This window comes from Rattus norvegicus, chromosome 20, assembly GCF_021556685.1.
Source record: "Rattus norvegicus strain SHRSP/BbbUtx chromosome 20, alternate assembly SHRSP_T2T, whole genome shotgun sequence".
Classification (NCBI taxonomy): Eukaryota; Metazoa; Chordata; class Mammalia; order Rodentia; family Muridae; genus Rattus; species Rattus norvegicus.
Genome location: NC_141553.1, coordinates 7,990,534 through 8,011,533, shown reverse-complemented (window position 1 = coordinate 8,011,533; position 21,000 = coordinate 7,990,534). Strand labels below are relative to the sequence as shown.

At 53.0% G+C, this 21,000-nt stretch overlaps 1 protein-coding gene across 5 annotated transcripts in view; it reads left to right on the top strand.

Annotated features, from left to right (window-relative positions):
• Positions 1–21,000, top strand: part of Cpne5 (copine 5) — an 82,376-nt gene that overhangs the window by 58,447 nt on the left and 2,929 nt on the right. For 3 of the 5 annotated variants that reach the window (NM_001107616.2, XM_087597403.1, XM_087597402.1), the window contains 10 exon segments: positions 1,995–2,036; positions 4,456–4,531; positions 8,099–8,152; positions 10,290–10,351; positions 15,704–15,750; positions 17,972–18,153; positions 18,632–18,759; positions 18,972–19,074; positions 19,852–19,909; positions 20,234–20,307. In NM_001107616.2, the coding sequence (NP_001101086.1) occupies positions 1,995–2,036; positions 4,456–4,531; positions 8,099–8,152; positions 10,290–10,351; positions 15,704–15,750; positions 17,972–18,153; positions 18,632–18,759; positions 18,972–19,074; positions 19,852–19,909; positions 20,234–20,307 (826 nt within the window). 5 annotated transcript variants of the gene reach the window in all.

Here is a 21,000-nt window from a genome sequence, read left to right as displayed (position 1 = left end):
ATACACATACATACACAAACATATACACACACATACACAAACACATATACACACATATACACACATACACACACACTCAGACACACATACACACATATACACACACATACACATACACACACATATACACACATACACACACACTCAGACACACATACACACATATACACACACATACACACATACACATACAATACAGACACACAGACACACATGCACACATACACACACAGACACACACACATACACACACTCACAGACACACACATGCACACACACAGACACACATGCACACATACACACACAATACACACACAGACACAGACACGCAGACACACACGCATACACAGACACACATGCACACATACACACATACACACATACACAATACGCACACAGACATACAGACACATACACACATATACACACTCACAGACACACATGCACATATACACACACAATACACACAGACTCACAGACACACACAGACACACATGCACACACACACAGACATACAGACACATACACACATACACACATTCGCAGACACACACACACGCACACATGCACACACAGCCACACATATACACACACTCACACACACGGAGTGAGCTACCCTGCCAGGCCCATACTCCTCCTCCTAGTCTACACTCAGGGCTTGTGGTTCAGACAGATGAGCCACCTCCAAGCCACAGGGCTCAGGTCCAGTGTCTAAGCTGAAGCCACCAACGTCACACCTGGCCTCTTCGCAGCACCCTCAGAAACTAAGGCACGCTGACACCTGATCTTTCGCTTTAATAATCTGGCTCACAGAACCACAGGGCTCACGTTTATAAAACAAGATCACAAAGGAAACAGTGCTTCTTTCTCTGTCTGCTTCTTACTGTTTCATTTGCAGAAGGCTGGCACGACCTTCTGGGCATCCCAGGGTTCTATTCTGGAACTTTCTTCTCCCCCATTCTGTGACACACACACACACACACACACACACACACACACACACACACAGAGAGAGAGAGAGAGAGAGAGAGAGAGAGAGAGAGAGAGAGAGAGAGAGCCTAGAGATACTCATCTGAAAGGAGACAGCACCCCCTTCTGGGAGCCACAGAACTCCCGAGCCAACTCCTGGCAAAGCCAAGAAGGTGGACCGCAGCGCAGTGGGATAGATGTTAACAGAAGAGAAGCCAGTTCAAACTGCTTTCTGCATCCCATGTGGACCTCAAGACCAGAAACCCACACTTCCCGGGCCTCTCCCACCATCCTAGACCCCTGGTGCTGCCTGGCAGCTTCTCTATCCCTGGGCATCCCAGAGGACAGAGCAGACAAGCACCAAGGGTTAACCCGCAACCCTCCACCTCCCTCCTCCTGCTTCTGGTCCTCTAGCCTGTTGCCATGGGAACGAGGCTAAAAATAAGATGGGCTCTCAAAGCCCAGCCCCATGCTTAGGAGTCAAAACAAACTAATTAAAGCAGCCTGGGTTAGAATGTGAAGAAAATCCCACCCTTTCCTCAGAGGCCAGTCTCAGGGAGGGTAAGCTCAGCAAGCCACCCCAAGTCAGGGCCCGGGGACCCTTTCTTAACCTGCAGGGCTGGGGCTGGCTCTTCACCAGACTCAGGGTCCCCCCTGCCAGGCAGTCTTGTAATCCTCTCCCACAGAGAAGCCCCTGCTTCATTGTGAGATCTGCCATGACCCTGCCTCAGGTAAATACCCAGTTTGACTTCCTGTTGAGGCTTCTACTCCATCTATGGAAGCTAAGAAAGCAGACAGAGGCCTGAGGCCGCTTCAGCCAAATGCTGGAAATCTCAAAATGTCCTGCCCTGGCTCTGGGGTGGCCTTTGTCCCTAAGACCTTTGCTAAAAGGTCTTAAGATGGGTTATCTTTGCACACGGACTTGGAACGTGGAGGAGTGTTTGCACGCATCCCTCCTGGTACAGGAGTAGGAGGTTCATCCTCAGGTCTATCATACCCAGAATTCTTTGCTGTTTGTTTTCTAGGACCATCAAGGTGGAGGTGTACGACTGGGATCGTGATGGCAGGTAAGGGCATGAAGGGTGAGAGAGAGAGGTGAGTGGTCATAGACAGCCCCGGGAAGTGAGGCAGGCCCATCCGGGCACTCCGGGAATGAGGGTTTAGGTCCCATGCAGGTTGGTCTGCTGTCATAGTAGCTTAGATCCACGGAGGTCCTGCAGGACAGGATGCCGAGAGCCCTCCTTTCCCCAACATAGCTGCCAGCAGCCAGCCCATGCCCACACTCTCCTCACTTGCAGAACTGGGAATGCTCTGAAGTGCCCTTGTTGATAGGACACTGAGGATTCCCAGACACCTCCTTTCTCTGTGTGAAGCCTTGGACAAAGCACTATAGGAAGGCCAGACTGTGGAGGAAGAGTCACCCAGAGACACGCCACAGTCCAGCAGAGACTCACTGTAAACACGGAGCATAGACATGTCTGTAAGGACAGCCGAGGCGGGGTGTTCTGAGGCTCAGGAAAGATAAGGCACTGCCTGAAGGGGGGCTAAGTCAGGCCTGCAGGAGGGTGACTTCCGCTTGGGAACTGTAGGAGGCAGGTCTAAGTACCCCATGAGGAGCAAGTGTGGTTGGCAACTCCTAGACAGAACAGGAGCGTGTCTCTCAAAACACTGATCCAGAACCTTCCCTGTCTCCCACTCCTCTGCTGAAGCAAATCCAGACATATCCCAGCTTAAGCGTGGTCACAGTTGACATCTCCCGGGTCTGATATGGCCAGGGTGGTGCTCTTATTATGAAAAGGCACTGCGCCAGGATAGCTGAGCTAAGCCCAAGCCATGGAAGATTCTCCAGGGCCCACCTTGCCCCTCTTAAACCTCACCCCTGCCTTCCCATCCCTTCCAGTAGGTCAGCTCCATCATGCCTCCAACCCAATCTGCTCCCTCCTCTCCTAGAAGTTCCCCTACATCCATCCTTTACCTTGGGAGTCTTCCCTTCTCTGGCAACTTGGGACAGCCTCCAGGAGTCACAGGGTCCCATCATCAGGTTACCATCCCCTGAAGGACTGTTGTCAATAGAGTGTAGCTCAGTGGTTAGAGCTCCTGCCTAGCCAGACAACCTGCATTCAATCCTGGGAACCCACGTAAAAGGTGGGCAGAGAGAACGTACTCCGTAAAGTTGTCTCATGACCTCCATAGACATTTGTGGTTCAAACACACACACACACACACACACACACACAAACCAATAACTCCCCCCGCAACCAAAGTGTTTATGTGTATGAAAGTTTTGCAGTGAAATCCATTACTTTGTATAGCTTTGAAAAATCAAAACAAAAGCTGCCGAGGGCTCACAGCAGGGCACGGCCCCAGAGACACCTGGGTGCTCCAGTCAGGATTGGGAGGGCGGTTTATGCAAGTTCTCGCTGTGTTTGATATAAACACGCTTTGGGAAAAGACCCCTGCCACCTGGCTCTCACCGTTTAGGATGTGTCAGCGGGAGACCTGGGTGTGTGGCTTGGAGGCAGAGCCCTGGGGTTCAGATCCTGGGGTTCCATGTTCAGCACCACAGAAAGGTTGGGAAAAAAAATCCAGCTGTAGTTTCATGTGCCTATGATGAGACTCTTTGGGGGTCTAAGGCAGGAGGATTGGAGTTTGAGGCCAACCTGGGCAACACACCATGAGGAGCTATCCCAGAGTGAATAAATTAATGAGGCGGGCATATGGTGGACACCCTGTCATCCCAGCACTCTGGAAGTAGAGCAGAAGGATCAGGAGTTCAAGGCCACCCTTGTCTACACAAGCTCACAACTAAGCTGGGACAAAAAGTCCGAAATATTAAAAAAAAACAAACAAATAACAATTTTTAAAAAAACGTAACTGGGCTGGGCGCAGTGGATGGCACGCCTTTAATCCCAGCACTCAGGAGGCATTGGCAGGTAGAGCTCTATGGGTTCTAGGCCAGCCTGGTCTACGTTAGAATGTCCCAGGCCAGCCAGGGCTACATAGCGAAGCATTCAGCGGGGAGGGGCTAATGAATGCCTTTAAGCCTGTCACTTGAATTTGACAAATTTCACTGTATTTGCCTTATCTATATTTTACTAACGTAATTTAAAGGAAATCCCACCGTGGCATTTACCCCTAAATATTTCATTAGAAATGTCTTTAACAAAAAATAAGCACATTTCCCCCCACGTAACTCTGAATGCCATTATCGCACCTGACATATTGAGCGGTAATGCTGACTGCCATCCAACCGTTCCCCTCCCTCGGCAGAGCTTGTCCCCAGATGCCTTTTCTGGATCATTTAAATAAGAATCCAAGGAGACCTGCTGCTCCTTCTCCCACTTCTGCCAAGTAGCCATTGGCTTTCTCGGTCCACAGCTCCTTTCCCATACTCTGTGGAGACCCTGGTGGAATGGGGGCTGGGCAGGCCTTGGGAGAGCCTGTGTGTGCCTGGGCCTCCAGCCTTGGCACCTTCTTCTCTTGCAGCCATGACTTCATTGGAGAGTTCACCACCAGCTACCGGGAGCTGGCACGCGGCCAGAGTCAGTTCAACATATACGAGGTGAGGCTCTCCAGGGGTGGGGTCTCTTCTCCTGAGAGTTCTGGGTCATGACAGTAAGAACTCTGAGAAGGGTTGGGGACGGGGATTTCCCGGTTGTCTCACAAGGTGGATCTCATCTTCCCATTTCACAGAGCTGTGCCCCCCCACACACACACGCATACACCACACCCCCAACACGCTCCCACACACACCACAGGAAGAACACCAGGAAGAAAGGGAAAGAAGTCTATCTATAAGCAAGGACCTGGGGTCCTGACTCCAGAGTGGCTCTGTGTCTTCAGACAAAGCCTGTGGTCCTCTGGAGGAGTAGCCAGTGCTCCTAACCACTGAGCTATCTTTCTGGCCCCCAGGGCTGTGGTTTGGGGTGCGGGGGTGGGGGAAGGAGTCTAGCACTGAGCTGTTTATGTCCCCAACCTGAGCAGGACAGACTGTACCTCTCTTTGGCCTCCTCTTCGGAAGTTCTCAGGGAAGTGGATGGAGCAGTTACCTCTCTTGGAGTTTGGCTTCCAATGGCTGGGAAATCTCAGGCAAAATGGAAATCGGAGGCACAGATGGGACAGGCTGGTTTCCTCCGGTCTCCTCCGGTTTCCTCAGGCAGTCGTTATCTTTACCTCGTTGCAATCCACGAGATAATGAGCTACCTCACAGGAAGTAGCAATGGGGCTGCATCTGGGTGGAAAAGCCAACCGGAGGAAAACCCCACCTCGGCTCCTACAGGCCAGCTTTAGACCCCAGGGGTGTCCCTAGGAGGCCCAGGGAGCCCTTGCTAGAGTCAGGAGTGTGAAAAGAAAAAAGGTCCTTATCAGTCAACATCCCATCTCCAATCCTGAAGCCACCCTGGAGGGACACACTTCTAAACCAGCTGTGTTGGGGGCCTCCCGGGACCCAGCCCCTGCTAAGAATGTCTCAGCCGCTGGGCCCTCTTCAAGCTATTCTCTTCTCCTGATGTCCTCCAGTCTCAAACCCCTCAGGGTCATCACCAACAGTATTTGACCAGAATGCTCTGGGTGTGGCCCAACTGCTGCTCTGAAGCCTTTTTTTTTTTTTTTTTTTTTTTTTTTTTGGTTCTTTTTTTCGGAGCTGGGGACCGAACCCAGGGCCTTGCGCTTGCTAGGCAAGCGCTCTACCACTGAGCTAAATCCCCAACCCCGCTCTGAAGCCTTGAAATGAACTTCAACCCTCATAAGGATATTAAGGAAGATCCTTCAAAGCTGGCACTGAGTCTTTCCCCTGACTCCATTGCTACGGCCCTCACCACAGCCGAGCCCCACGGGCTTGCTAAGGGGACCGTGTTCCTTCCGTGAAGAGAGACACAGTACATGCCCGTACACCCTATGAAGCAATTGTCCTCCATACGGTCTCATTTCTGCAGCTGCCTCCCCAAGGACTCTTCTGAGTCAATATGGTCCCATTTCTGATCAATATGGTCCCCAGAGACTTTCTCAAGGAAGCCATTACCTCAGCAAGTATCTACCCACAAAACCGTTCTTCTCAAGGTTGTGCCCAGGGCTTTCCCAGGGCTATGAGATCCTCAGAGATGGCCCTGTTCATTCTGCATTCCCAGCAGCCTTGTGCACACGAAACCAGATTTCAATAGCCTAGTGGAGTGGGCCAGTTCCTTGTAGCGTCCCTAGGGGGCGCTGTGGCCCCGTGTGGAGCCCGGCAACCACTTGTGGCTAGAGAGGCTGTGTGGGGGAGGTTCTGGGAAATCCCAGGAGAGCTCCGAGCAGACAGGGTGCTAACTGTCCACTTCACTCGGATCCGATGCCAGCGGTTGCTTTAACATAAAAAGAGTGACGTCGGAGAGCGGAAGACGTTAACTTAAAGATAACGCTGAAGGCTTCAAAGAAATGTGTTAGGCATGGCCGTGTGTGTCTGCGGTCCCACCACTCAGGAAGCAGAGGCAGGGGAATGTGACCTCAAGGCCAGGCTAGACTACAAAAACAGAAAGCAAAATAAAACAAGTCCAAGGGGTACTATAAAGAAATCCATAGGGGTTGGGGATTTAGCTCAGCGGTAGAGCGCTTGCCTAGCAAGCGCAAGGCCCTGGGTTCGGTCCCCAGCTCCGAAAAAAAAAAAAAGAAAAAAGAAATCCACACCCCCAAACCGACGGTGCGCTCGCCCCACTCTGCCGAAGGAAGACCACGAAGCAGAGGTCGGAGGTACATTTGGTTCCAGTTCTTCAGACCCGGAATAAGCCTGACTGGGTAAACTTTAATGCAGAGACTGCAACCCTGCCCATCCGCCTAGCAGCCAGGAGCGAAGGGTGGTGTTGGAGAGGGCTGCCCCATGGCCAGAGAGCCACTTCCGGGAGGTTCAGCGTCTCAGACGCGGCCTCGGTCCCCACCTGTGCATAATGCTAGCCCTCCCATTCGAACTTAGCACACATCCATCGAGGCGACAGCCCCGTATGTATGCACTACTGGCCTGGAGACAAGTTTCTCTTCCTGGGTCTACCCAGATGACTGTATGACCTGCAGCAAGTCACCTGGCATCTCGGTGTCCTGGTTTCCCTCTGGTCTCCGGAGTGGGTATCCGTCCTTGTTAGACCAGAGACACTGCAGTTAAAGACATAGGGAAGGAAGGCAGGGAGGTGGGGGTGCATGCCTTTAATCCCAGCACCTGAGAGGCAGAGGCAGGTGGATCTCTGAGTTCGAGGCCAGCCTGGTCTACAGAGCAACTTCCAGGACAGCCAGGGCTACATAGGGAAACCCTATCTTGAAAATAAATAAATAAATAAATAAATAAATAAATAAATAAATAATTAAATAAGTAAGTAAGTAAATAAATAAGTAAATAAAGAAATAAAGAAATAGACATAGCAGGTGGGAACGGCTTTGCACTGTTGATTGGACCCAGACCTCTTGTGTTGAATATGGAACAGAGAGCTCAGTGCAGGGTGGCTCACCAGGACAAGGTGGCCCCCTCCTCCGGGCCCCAGGGCTTCTCCAACACCGGTAACAACATCTACAGCCGGGTCACTGCTCTAGGGCAGCCTCCTGACCTCCCACCCTCTCCCCCCAGTGGTGACAACCACATACAGACTTCACCAGATGTCAAGGGGGAAGGGTGTCACCCCGGTGGTCACTAGTGGGAAGCCTTTACTGAGCCTACTGTGGGGAGTCCTGCTATGGGACAAGCAGGTTTGGTTTGGAAGCATCCTATTGTGGGTCAAAGTGGCAGCCTGGGGCCAGACTCAGAGGCTCGGGGCGCCCCTGAGGAGGAGCCCAAAGGAGGATGGGGAAGGCAGGATTGAAAATGTGAAAGAGCAGCCCAGCCAGCACAGGCAGGCGTGGGCAGAGCTGTCTTACAACACCTGACTGCTCTGGGCAGGTTTAAGGTTACTGGGAGACAAAGCTAAAGAAACTGTCTCAGTGTATTGGCTACTGGGACTCAGGGTTAATGAGGATGCCCAGATGCCAGCATCTCACAAAACCTGGCAGAGCCCTTCCCAGACTGTGGTCACACCTGTACCCTGCTGGGCTGCTGCCCAAGCCACACCCAGGTCTGCTGGGAGCCCCGAACCTGCCCTGACTGCTTTCAAACACTAGTTATTTTTCCCTACAGGTGATAAATCCGAAAAAGAAAATGAAGAAAAAGAAATACGTGAATTCCGGCACGGTGAGTAGCGCCCCCTGTCTCAGTGGAGGGGCATTGCCCTGAGCCAAAAGCCAGGCTGGAGGGCAGGAGTCCTGCCCAGGTGAGTGGGTAGCCGAGAGCCATCGGCCTGGGAGAATCTCTGCCAGAAGGAAAAGCCGGTGCGCGTGTGGGGAATCCCCAGGAACTGGGCATTTCGAGAGGCTGCGCCGGCACCCATTGTCACGAAGAGGAGCTGAGGTTGCGGGATGGGAAGTGACTCAGCCAGGGTTACACAGCTAGGAGTCATGCAGGAGTCAGCTCCGCCTTTCATCCCGCGTGGGCAGCAGCAGGCGCTGCCACCGCGTTAACTGTTAACACCAGAGATGACGTTGGTCCTCGGTTTGTGGGGGCTGGTGGACTGGACCATCCAGCCTTCAGCAAATGCATACGGGGCTCCCAGCGGAACCGTACAGGGGAACCAGACCGTACAGCCAGGAAATGGATGCTTTTATAGGGGAGACAGGGAGTTATTTAGTGCATGTACCCACATAGGTGGGAGTGATTTCAAGAGCAGAATCGCTCAGATCTTGAGAATATCTAAGAAAAAGACTCAGCCCTCAAAAACAGCATATGCCAAGGCCCTGGGGCAGAGCCCCCGTGCTGTTCTGGAATAGGTCAGTATATTTGCAGCACAAATGTACCGGGGTTTGTGCCCTCTGTCCCCCTCCCCCCTTACCCCTGACCCTTAATCCTGAGATGGGTGTCTCTGTCAGGTAATGTAGTCACTAGGCTCGGTAGAGATCTCAAGAATCTCAACCTGACTCCCATCCTCCTTGGAGGAACCCCACTTTGAAAAATGGAGCCAGCACTCCGCTCACACATAGGAGAAGCCAACCACAGCTCTTCCGAGTGCGTCTGTTAGGAATAGCACAGGCCTCTCAGGGCCTGGAGTGGGGTTGGGACACTCATGGGAGGAGATAAATAAAGTCCCTCAAAGTTCTACTGTCAAACTCAGAAGCTCGCACTGGCCAGTGTGGGGGGCTGGTCAGTTGGACAGGAGAAGAAACTCTGGTGTCGTCGGTCCCAGCTCCACCTGGGCTTCAGGAATCTAATAAGGACCACGAAGGATGAAAAGCTATTGCAGCTCTTTTCGGGTTGGTTCAACCACCACGCCTGGGAGGAGGTTCAGCGGCCTCTCAGGTGCTTGGCACACTGCACCCCTGGGTGTGGCTCTCCGGGCCCACCGCACACAGACGATCTTGTGTCCCGTTCTTCAGGGTGAGGGACGCCAACTTTGTCACAGCTGGTCTAGCTAAGCTGACGCGCTGGTAAATTAAATAGACCGCACCCGCAGGGAGGCGTTGGTCCCAGGGTCCCCTCCTTTCAGCTGCTTTACTCTTCCTCCTCTCCGTGACCCCAGAATTCTTAGCGACAGGCTGCCTATGTGGGCAGAGCCATTGCCAACTTCTCTTGAGGGGCAGAAGGTGGGAAGCGTCAAGTAAGAAAGAGATCCCGAGTAGGGGGCACCTGCGGGGAAGGGATGAGGTGCTCAGAGGGTCTTGGGGTGAAGGGGTGGAGGCTGAACAACACCCCATGACAGGCAAGGCCAGAGAAGAGAACAGTTCAGAGGCAGAAGCATGGGGTCCATGCCAGACAGAGACACAGGCATCGAGGGGTGGCTGGGTCTGCATCAGGAGGATTCCTCAGCCCTCAGCCTTGCAGGCCAGGACTCCGGGTTCTCCAGGGATACACTTGGAGGATGCCTGAGCCCTTAGCCTGAGCCCTGTGCTTCAGCAGTTGGGTTTGCATCAAAGTTAAATGCGATTCTAAACGCAGTTCAGGGTCATCCCTGGCTACACAGGGACACAGGGAGCTTGGGCTATGGGAGACCCCGTCTCAACATGAAAGTCATGGAGGGTCTAGACTCAGACATGCTAGGCTCATATCCCCCACTATGTCACATCCTGGTGGCTGCCTTGGAACCTCCGTTTTCTTGGCTGTAAAATGGGGATAAATGTCCTTGGGTGGGATTGCCACAGGCATGGGGGGGGGAGTGTCATGTGGGGGTGGGGTGGGCTGGGGAGCAACACCAGAGACTGAAAACAGCTCTCCACAGGGAATGTGATGTCACTGCCATCCCCGGGGACTCTCCACTAATCACGTTCCCTTTCTTCCCCAGGTCACTTTGCTTTCTTTTGCGGTCGAGTCAGAGAGTACCTTCCTGGATTACATCAAAGGAGGGTGAGAGAAACAGGGCCTGGCCTCCCCAGCCCCAGGGAGAGGGCAGGGCTCCATACCGTGTAACCAGAGCGTGCCCCACAAGGCCCCAACCGAAGCCTGACACTGGGCTCTCAGGAGACTCCACCTTAGAGCTGAGAACCCTGCCTACCTCTGGATTCCAAGTCCAGGAGACTGGCCTGGGTCGTATGGGATTCCTGAGCAGAGATAGGACTTTATGGAGCTAGGGACTCCGTGACAAAGAGGGCCAAGGTGTGGGAGGTAGAACGTGCTCTGGGCAGGCATCAGGAGATGTAGGTTCTGGGTTCCTGTTTGCCTTGGATTACAGTGGGTGAGTCACGTCCTCTCTGTGGGTCTTGCTTCTGTTGAGTATAGGACAGGGACCTATAGGGACATTAGGGGACAGTCCCAGGGACAGCAGGTGCCCAACCCCAAGCTAAAAGAGCAAAAGGAACTGCAGGGGTGACCTCCAGGCCATCGCAGGCAGCACAGTCAGGCTGCCTCAGCTTACTCGAAATGGCCTGGTTCCAAAGAGGGGCCTCCCTGGTACACTCCCTTCGGGCAGCTGCCAGGTCAGGGCGTGGGCAGCCGAGGGCCCACAGGTGCAGGTGAGGGATGACTGCACCTGCCTGAGAGGAGACAGGCAGGGCAGCTACCCAGGGCGCATCCCAGCCCGGCAGGCATCTGGCTGCCTGGTCTCCAGGGCACAGAGAGCCAGCTGTCCTGGGCCACGGCTCACTTTCCCAGGACTCTGCTGTTCCTTCATCTCCTGAATTCACAGCCTCGAGGTTACAAGCCCTCCTTCTGCCTGCAGAACACACACACACACACACACACACACCACACCACACACACCACACACACACACCACACACACACACACCACACACACCACACACACACACCACACACACACACACACCACACACCACACCACACACACACACACACCACACACCACACCACACATCAAACACACACACACACAAACACACACACACACCCACACACCACCACACATCAAACACACACACACCCACACCACACACCACACACACACCACCACCACACATCAAACACACACACACCCACACCACACACCACACACACACCACCACCACACATCAAACACACACACACACACCCCACACACCACACCACACATCAAACACACACACACCACACCACACACCACACACACACCACCACCACACATCAAACACACACACACACACACCACACATACCACCATCACCATACATCAAACACACACACACACACACACCACACCACACATCAAACACACACACACACACACCACACCACACATCAAACACACACACACACAAACACACACACCCCACACACCACACACATACCACCACCACACATCAAACACACACACACACCCCACACCACACACCACACACACACCACCACCACACATCAAACACACACACACACCACACATACCACTATCACCATACATCAAACACACACACACACACCACCATCACCACACATCAAACACACACACACATACACCACACCACACATCAAACACACACACACACACACAAACACACACACACCCCACACACCACACACATACCACCACCACACATCAAACACACACACACACACCACACACCACACACACACCACCACCACACATCAAACACACACACACACACACCACACACACCACACCACACATCAAAACACACACACACCACACCACACACCACACACACACCACCACCACACATCAAACACACACACACACACACACCACACACACCACCATCACCACACATCAAACACACACACACATACACCACACCACACATCAAACACACACACACACAAACACACACACACACCCCACACACCACACACATACCACCACCACACATCAAACACACACACACACCCCACACCACACACCACACACACACCACCACCACACATCAAACACACACACACCACACATCAAACACACACACACCACACCACACATCAAACACACACACACCACACCACACACCACACACACCACCACCACACATCAAACACACACACACACCACACACCACCATCACCACACATCAAACACACACACACACATACACCACACCACACATCACACACACACATGCACACACCACACACACCACCATCACCACACATCAAACACACACACACACACACACACACACACACACACACACACATCCTCCTTCTGGGTACCCAAAGACCTCCTCTAGCCTCACTGCATGGGGTCCACTGTGGCTGCCTTTGCAGAGCCGAGGAACAGCTCAAACCAAAAACCTCTCTCTTCTTTCTCCCATTGAGCAGTCAACCCTCATTTTCCACAACACCTGGCAATCTTCAGACAAGCTGCATTTTGTTCTCCATCTCATTTGCATAGTGCTCCAATTTACATAGCGGGTGGGACTGAGACCTTATCTCCATTTTGCACACACCTGAGAGGTGACCTGGCTCCTTTTGCTCCTGGCTGATTAGTAATCCTAGCCTCATTGTGGGCTGTATCTCGTGAGGCTGGACAGGATAGAAGCCGATCATGGGATGGTCATGATAGAAGCAGGGGGTTGCTGAAACACCGCACATGTTCAGAGCCCTAGAGGAGCACTCTGGATTGCCCGAGCTAGGAGCAGAGGGAATGTGTCCAGGCAGGAGGCTGATAGAGCTGTCTGTCTGGGGATCCTGGCTTCCCTTCCCTGCTGGCTGAACCCAGGACAAAAAAAAAAATGAGGTTCTTGTGCCTCATAAGACAAGAGCAACCTGGCTGCAGGGAGTTGGTCCTCAAAACGCTTGGTTTCCTTTCCCCCATGTTTTCAGTGCTTGAAGGAGAAGAACAGATAAGAAGCAGGGCCATCCCCTCCCCTCATCCTGGTTTTGGAAGAGAGACAACCCAGTTGTGCCTCTTGGCTGTAGTTCAGCAGGGCAAAGCCATCCTCCCAAGGATGGTCCCCAAGTCAGGGTTTTTGCTCTCCGTGTGTCTCCCATCTTCTAACAAAATAGTTCCTTAATTTCACATGGAGAGATGCCACCAGTCTACTACCATAGCAAGAGGTTCCCAGCCCTAGGCTTCAAACAAGTATCTAGCTGCATTGAGTGCGCCAGTGATTGACAGCCATCCAGGGGCCCAGGCTCTTGCTTCCTTGTGGCTCCTCTCTCAGAGTCTGGAGTCCAGGGGGCGCTCTGTCCCCAGATAGCAGAGACATGGGGCTGCCTCTACATAGAAAACCTGGCTTGTCTCCTGCTGCCTAAGTCCTTGCCCTTTCCCAGGGGACGAAGATCCTCCGTGCGGCAGCTCCGCTGTGATTGGGTGGCGAGAGAGCTAGGATTTCTAATAGGAATGGTGTCCTAAGTACACTTGTAATGGGGCCTGGCATCCTCTACAGCCACAGGCAAGGCACCTTCCGCCAGTGGGACCCTGAAACCCTCCTCAGATTCTAAGTGCTCCAACCAACTGGATTGTCACAAGGAGGGGGCCTGGATTCTTCTCTCTAAGATTCCCAGCGGTATAAGAATCACATGAGACCCCACCCAGGCCCACCTCTTTTTCAGTCTTACTCTGACCTGGCTTCTTGGATCCTGCAACAGCCAACTGGGAAACCTCTACTCTGACCTCACTATGCAAAATGTCAGCACCTGCTATAGAATCCAGACGGAGTCGTGAGCCTCAAGGGCCTCCCCCTGCCTCTCACCGACCATCCCCCAATCCCCAGACAGTCAGATTCTGTTCTCTCCATCTTATAAAGAAAATCACACCCCTCATCCATCCCCAGGTCCTGCAGAATGCAAGGCTTTCTCCTCACAAAACACAACACAGGGTTAAGGAGATGACTCAATGGTTTAGAGTGCTTCCTGTCCTTACAGAAGACAACACCCAGGTCAGGGACTCAGCAGCCTGGAACTCTAGCTCCAGGGCATCTGACACCCTCTTGTGGCCTCTTCCTGCACCTACACTCAAGTGTTCATACACAGAGACACAGCATCATCATCATCATCATCACCATCATCACCACCACCACCATCATCATCATCACCATCATCATCATCATCAACAAACCATAATACGTGATCACAAAAATAGCCCACAGGGGCTGGGGATTTAGCTCAGTGGTAGAGCGCTTACCTAGGAAGTGCAAAGCCCTGGGTTCGGTCCCCAGCTCCGAAAAAAAGAACCAAAAAAAAAAAAAAAAATAGCCCACAAACCATAATACCATAAACGCTAAAAAATAGTTCCTTAATGCCAGATTCCAGGCAGTTTTCAGAGGTCCCTGGTTGTCTTTTTTGTTTTGTTTTTGTTTTTCAAGACAGAGTTTCTCTGTACAGCCTTAGCTGTCCTGGAACTCACTCTGTAGACCACGCTGGCCTCGAATTCACAGAGATCCCCCTGCCTCTGCTGCCCCAGTGCTGGGATTAAACGTGTGTGCCACCACCTCCCAGCTTTAAAACTTTAAAATTGGTCAGTTCTGAAGTCCAGTCAAAATCTAAGTACTGACTGATACATTTCTCTCTTAATTCTGCTTTCGTCTTGAGGGATCTAGAAGGGGGACCGAAGATTCCCAAGTTCGTGACTGAGATTCCTATAGTTGTTGTATGTGGTTTCTCATAGACTCTGGGTGTGTCCCCCGTGAAGTCATTTAACATGTCTCCACTCTGTCAGAACTTAAGAGACTTGGGGTGTGGTGCATGCCTTTGATCCAAGCAATCAAAAAGCAAAAGTGGGAGGATTTCCACGAGTTCAAGACCAGCCTGGTAACATAGCAAGTTCTAGGCTAGCCAGAGCTGCCCACCAAAACCCCATCTCAAAGCTAAGTAAACCAAAGAGAAAGAACTAGCAGAGACCTGTGGGAGCTCAGCCAGGTTCTGGGTTGTGTTTTTGGCCAGACAGCATCGTGGGTAGTGTCATGTTCTTCCCTCTCAAGGGGCTCGGCGTGTATTTTGATTTCGTCATGTTTTAACCATTAATCAGAATTTGAACCAGAAACTCAGTGAGCCCTGAACTCATCTGCTCAAGCGGGCACAGGGGAGGGCAGGTTCAGAGAGGAAGGGACAGCGGCCCATAGAACCGTGCGTGCCCACACAACATAATCAGCCCCCATGTGTTCTGGAATGCTCACCCCCTATGCCCACAGAGGCCCCGTGGAGGGGCACGGAGGGGCCCAACTGTCTCAACTTCACAGAGCTCGCACACAAGTGGTTTCTTCGAAGTCACATGCCTGACAAACGCAGATGCCTAGCGTCTTTTCCCACCTTGCCCAGCGCTGCCCACTACCCAACCCTACCCCCCCAGGTGACTCCAGGTCTTCTCCTCTTTAGGACACAGATCAATTTCACCGTGGCCATCGACTTCACTGCCTCTAATGGTGAGTGGGGGCAGGAGAGGGCAGGGTGGGCATCTCTGGGCTGTGGTGGACAGCTTGGCTTTGAGCCAGGTCCTTCGTACTTCTTTCTCTTCCTGTTGTATGACACGATTCCTGGGGAGGTGTAAGCAAACATCTCTGCACCCCAGATAGGGAAACAGAAACAGATGAAAGGGCAGACACCACCAGAACCCAATGTGATAAAGCGGTGATTTTCCTGGGCTGGTGTACAGGAGAGAGGAGTTACCACAGGAACGTGGGTGGCTTGAGAGCCACCTCAATGCGGGTGACAACTTGGGAAAGCTGGAACCCTGGGGCTCTCTGCACAGCTTGCAGACAGTTCAAAAGGCACCCCCTGTGCCTTCAGAGTTATTTACTTCCCAAGCCTTTGGGAACCTTTCTCTGAGGTGGAATGCTTCAATTCAGAGGGGAACTACCTGCCAGAGAAGGCTTCGGGGTTCATAGAACCAAAGTTAGAATGAAGGGAGCTGTCCATGCCTTTAATCCCAGCACCCGGGAAACAGAGGCAGGTGGATCTCTGTGAGTTCAAGGCTAGCCTGGTCTACACAGTGAGTTCCAGGCTAGCCAGGGCTACACAGAGAAACCCTGTCCCCCAAACAAATAAATTGTTGATTCGATTAAATTAAAACAGCCAAACAGGCCGAGGCCTCCCCAGGTCAGATGATCCCATCCTGCTGTGCCTATGCCGGTGGGGGAGCACACCCCAAGCCATTGCTCTGATGAGGAGCATCCAGTCTCTCTGGAGCACAAGGTAATGCAGTGTTCTAGATCTCGCAGTGGCCAGGGGCCTCCACAGTTCCCGAGCATACCCTAAAAAACAGCACAGAGCTGCTGGTGGGGTCACCCCCGGGGTGCTCTGAGCTCATTTATCTGTGTCAGAAGACACCTAGGTCACAGCCTCCTCTGCTGTGTCAAGCCTTTCTCTGGCTACCGGGCATGAGTACTGGGCTGTTAGAGTTAGCACTAATGTCAAAGAAGACAGTAGGGAAGACGGCTCCGTGATTAAAAGTCTTGCCATGCAAGAAAAAGACTGGAGGTGTGTTGCTTAGGACCCGCATGCATGGCCTATCTGTTATCAGCCTAAATGGGATTATTGATGTCGGCCAGCTTAGAGTTTGATTGGAAGACCGTACCTCAGTGAATAAGGCAGGAGAGCAATGAAGGATGATTCTCAAATCTGTCTCCATATGGGTGTGCTCACACATGTGTGCACGCCCACAAACATGCAGGCATGTGTGCACACATATATGCAAGCAGGTGTGTTCACCGACAAACATGCAGGCAGGCGTGCACGTACACATACATGCAGGCATATATGCAAGCATGTGTGCTTATACACATACATTCAGGCAGGCATGCACACACATACATGCAGTCATGCATGCAGACAGGCATGCACACAGATATGAAAATGGCAGAAAGATACTTCTACTAACATCACTCAGTTAGTCCCTTAACCTCGACCCTGGGATGGGGCAGGTACCGCTGTTCAAACGGTGGATGAAATTAAGGCTGAAGGGTTAAGACCACATAGCTTAGTAGCGAGCAGAGAGATGTTGGTTGGGGTTGTCGATCCTGAATGCATCAGTGAAATCTGAACGCTTGAGGCGACAGGGCAATGGTAACGTCATGGCAGAAGTAAGGAAAGGGAACTTGTGGGGAGGGGCACTGTTAGAGGAAAGCCACACTGGGTCGGCGGTCATGGAAGGGAGACACGGAGTTGAACCTCATGAATGTTGGGGGAGAAACAGACACTGCCAGGGGCATGCAGGGAAGTTGGAGAGGCTGGTGAGGCTGCGCCTGAGGAGCTAAGGCTGGGAGAGTGGAGGAAACAGGAGGCCAGACCTGCTCCTTGGGGATCCAGTGGCTTGGCGGGCTCTGTGGGGGATGTGGGTGAGATGAAGCCTCGGGTGCTTCAAGCAGAATATCTGGCCTTGGAGTAGGGTCTGGCAGGCCTGTGTGTGTAGTGTGGAGTATATGTAAGGGCAGGGGCAGACAGGAGCCATGAGGAGGTGGTGGCTTTGAGGTGAGGGTAGAAGGGAGGTGGGATTTGGGATCTGTTTCAAGGGTCAGTCAGTCACTGTTGACTGCCAAACCGAGACAGATTGGAGGTCCTGATAAAAGGTTCAGGGGTAAACACTTAGAGGCACTTATGGACACACCCAGTCCAGTTTGGCAGATGTCCTTGTGTCCTGTGTTGCAGGGAACCCCTCGCAGTCCACGTCCCTCCACTACATGAGCCCCTACCAGCTGAACGCCTACGCGCTGGCGCTGACTGCCGTCGGGGAGATCATCCAGCATTATGACAGTGACAAGATGTTCCCTGCCCTGGGCTTCGGGGCCAAGCTGCCCCCCGACGGCAGGGTGTCCCACGAGTTCCCGCTGGTAGGAGCTCCCAGGCTGGGAACAAGCAGGGAAGTGGGATGGGGTGGGGTGTGTGTCTTTTTTTTCTGTCTTTTTTATTTTTGTTGGGGTTTTTTGTTTTGTTTGGTTTGATTTGGTTTGGTTTTGGTTTTGGTTTTTCAAGACAGGGTTTCTCTGTGTAGCCCAGGCTGTCCTGGAATTCAATCTGTAGACCAGGCTGGCCTGGAACTCAGAGATCCCCCTGCCTTTGCCTCCTGAGTGCTGGAATTAAAGGCATGCCACCGGCTGGCTGAGCTAGGAGGTTTCTAGTTCTTGACCTTGGCCTAAATACTTGCGGGGGAGGGGGGACTCCACCTCTTTGAGTTGGGGTCTGGGGTAAAGGCGACTATGCCCTGTCTCTACCTGCACCCAGCCCCCATCTCCCTGAGCCCAGACCTGCTTCTTGGGCTCCTGCTTCCTCTCTGCCTACTTGGGCTCAGCTGTCTCCTCTCTGTCCCAGAACGGCAACCAGGAGAACCCCTCCTGCTGTGGCATCGATGGCATCCTGGAGGCCTACCACAGCAGCCTGCGCACTGTGCAGCTTTATGGCCCCACAAACTTCGCCCCTGTCGTCACCCACGTAGCCAGGTAAACCTGGGTACAGCTGGTTCCGAGGGAACACCACTGGAGAATTTAACAGAGTATCTCTTATCACCCGCCCACCATTCAGTGTGAGGCCCAGAGACTCCCTTTAAGCTCGACCAGGGTGTTTAGAAGTGTTGTTCAGGGGTCCTGGGCCAGAGGCTCCAAGACCTATATACCTTTGTGTGTCTACCCCGCCCCCACCCCCATGCCCACAGGAATGCCGCAGCTGTGCAGGATGGTTCCCAGTATTCTGTGCTGCTGATCATCACTGATGGTGTCATTTCGGACATGGCACAGACCAAGGAAGCCATTGTCAATGTGAGTGGAGGACAGCTCTCCCTCTCCCTCTCCTTCTCTCTCTCCCTCTCCCACTCCCGCTCCCCCCCACCCCTCTCTCTCTCTCTCTCTCTCTCTCTCTCTCTCTCTCTCTCTCTCTCTCTCTCACACACACACACACACACACACACACAGTTTGTGGGGACTAAAGCATCTTGTCCCACCCCTAAGAGAATCTGAGGGTGTTTCCTTTAAAGAAACACTGGGTGGCTTCTTTTCCTGCCCCCACAGTCTTTCCCTGATCCCTTCATCCATCCAGTTGCTCCACAGAGACTGGAGGAACTTGGAGAGAGTACTAGACAGGGTTGGGGGAATGTAAGATGCCCTGAGCCTATGAAATCTTAGACCTCTGAGCCACACTGATGGCCGTGTTCTCTGGGAAGACCATGACCCCCTCAGTCACCCACCCTAGGCCCCAGCTTGCCTGTCATGTGAGATAGGGGGTCTCAGCATGAGGAAAGTTCCTTCCCTAACCTTGACCCATGGTTTCCCTGTTAAAGGGGCACCAGCCACAACTACCTTCCTCCCTCATGGTGGAGCCCCAGCACCAGAGAGGGGAGGTGACTCCCAGAAGCAGGTAGATCCAGCTTCCCTGGCAATTTATCCTCGTGATCTGTGTCCTTTCCGTCTCTTGGGGTTCCTTGGAGTCCCCTAACCTTCCTTCTCCCTCCCCTTCCCCAGCCCTACTTTGTTTGACCCACCCTCTTGTCCCTGCCTGTCCCTCACATGGGTCTTTGCCCCTCCCCTGTCTTCTCCCAGGCCGCCAAACTCCCCATGTCCATCATCATCGTTGGCGTGGGTCAGGCCGAGTTCGATGGTGAGTCCAGCATCCCCTTCCCATGCCTTCTGTACAGAACCCCTGGCATCCAGTCCCCACCCGCTAGAGCTCATGTGCGGGCATGCACGCAGCCTGGGTGGACCCGTGTGCCCTGAGAGGGTGTGTTAGTACCCGTGCAGGTCTCCCAAGGCTGGGCTCCTCATCCCAGACAAGGAGCAGGGCCCTACCTGCATGTTGGTCTCGGTCTCCAACCCATTTCTAGTGTCAGGGGCGAGGGCCCCGGGCTGGCCAGGGATTGGAGGGCAAGCCCTACCAGAAATACATGTACTCGATCCCACGCGCACACATCCCTTGTCCCTGCAGCCATGGTGGAGCTGGATGGTGATGATGTGCGGATCTCCTCCAGGGGGAAGCTGGCCGAACGGGACATCGTTCAGGTGAAACAGGCCCTGCCCTTCAGTAGTGCCTCAAACAGGAAGGCCCCCTTGTCAGGCCAGTGTCAGAACCTTTACAGTCTTCCCGAGGACAGACACTGGGATCTCTTCCTGGGCCAGTCTTCTCGGGAAGCCATACCCCTCCCTGCCCTGTATGATGCCCCTTCTGAGCTGAATGGTGCCCCACAGAATCCAGAGCCCCACAAACGGGAGTCTGTGTCACACGGCCTTCCAGTGACATGGAAACCCCTTGTAGATGGAGGTGGTACCCTTCATCCTAGGAGGAGGGAGACGGGAAGGAGCCAAAGGTTGGCAGCATTGAGAGGAAGGTGGGTGTCTTAGTTAGGGTCTTACGGCTGTGAACAGACACCATGACCAATGTAAGTCTTATAAAAGACAACATTTAATTGGGGCTGGCTTACAGCTTCAGAGGTTCAGTCCATTATCATCAAGGTGGGAGCATGGCAGCATCCAGGCAGGCTTGGTGCAGGAGGAGCTGAGTTCTACATCTTCACCCGAAGGAAGCCAGGAACAGACTGAGCATCCCCAGGCAGCTAGGAGGAGGGTCTCCAAGCCCACCCCACAGTGACACACTTCCTCCAACAAGGCCACACCTTCTAATAGTGCCACTCCCTGGGCCAAGCATATGCAAACCATCACAGTGGGTTAGGTGTGGGTTTAGAGAAGGATCAGGAT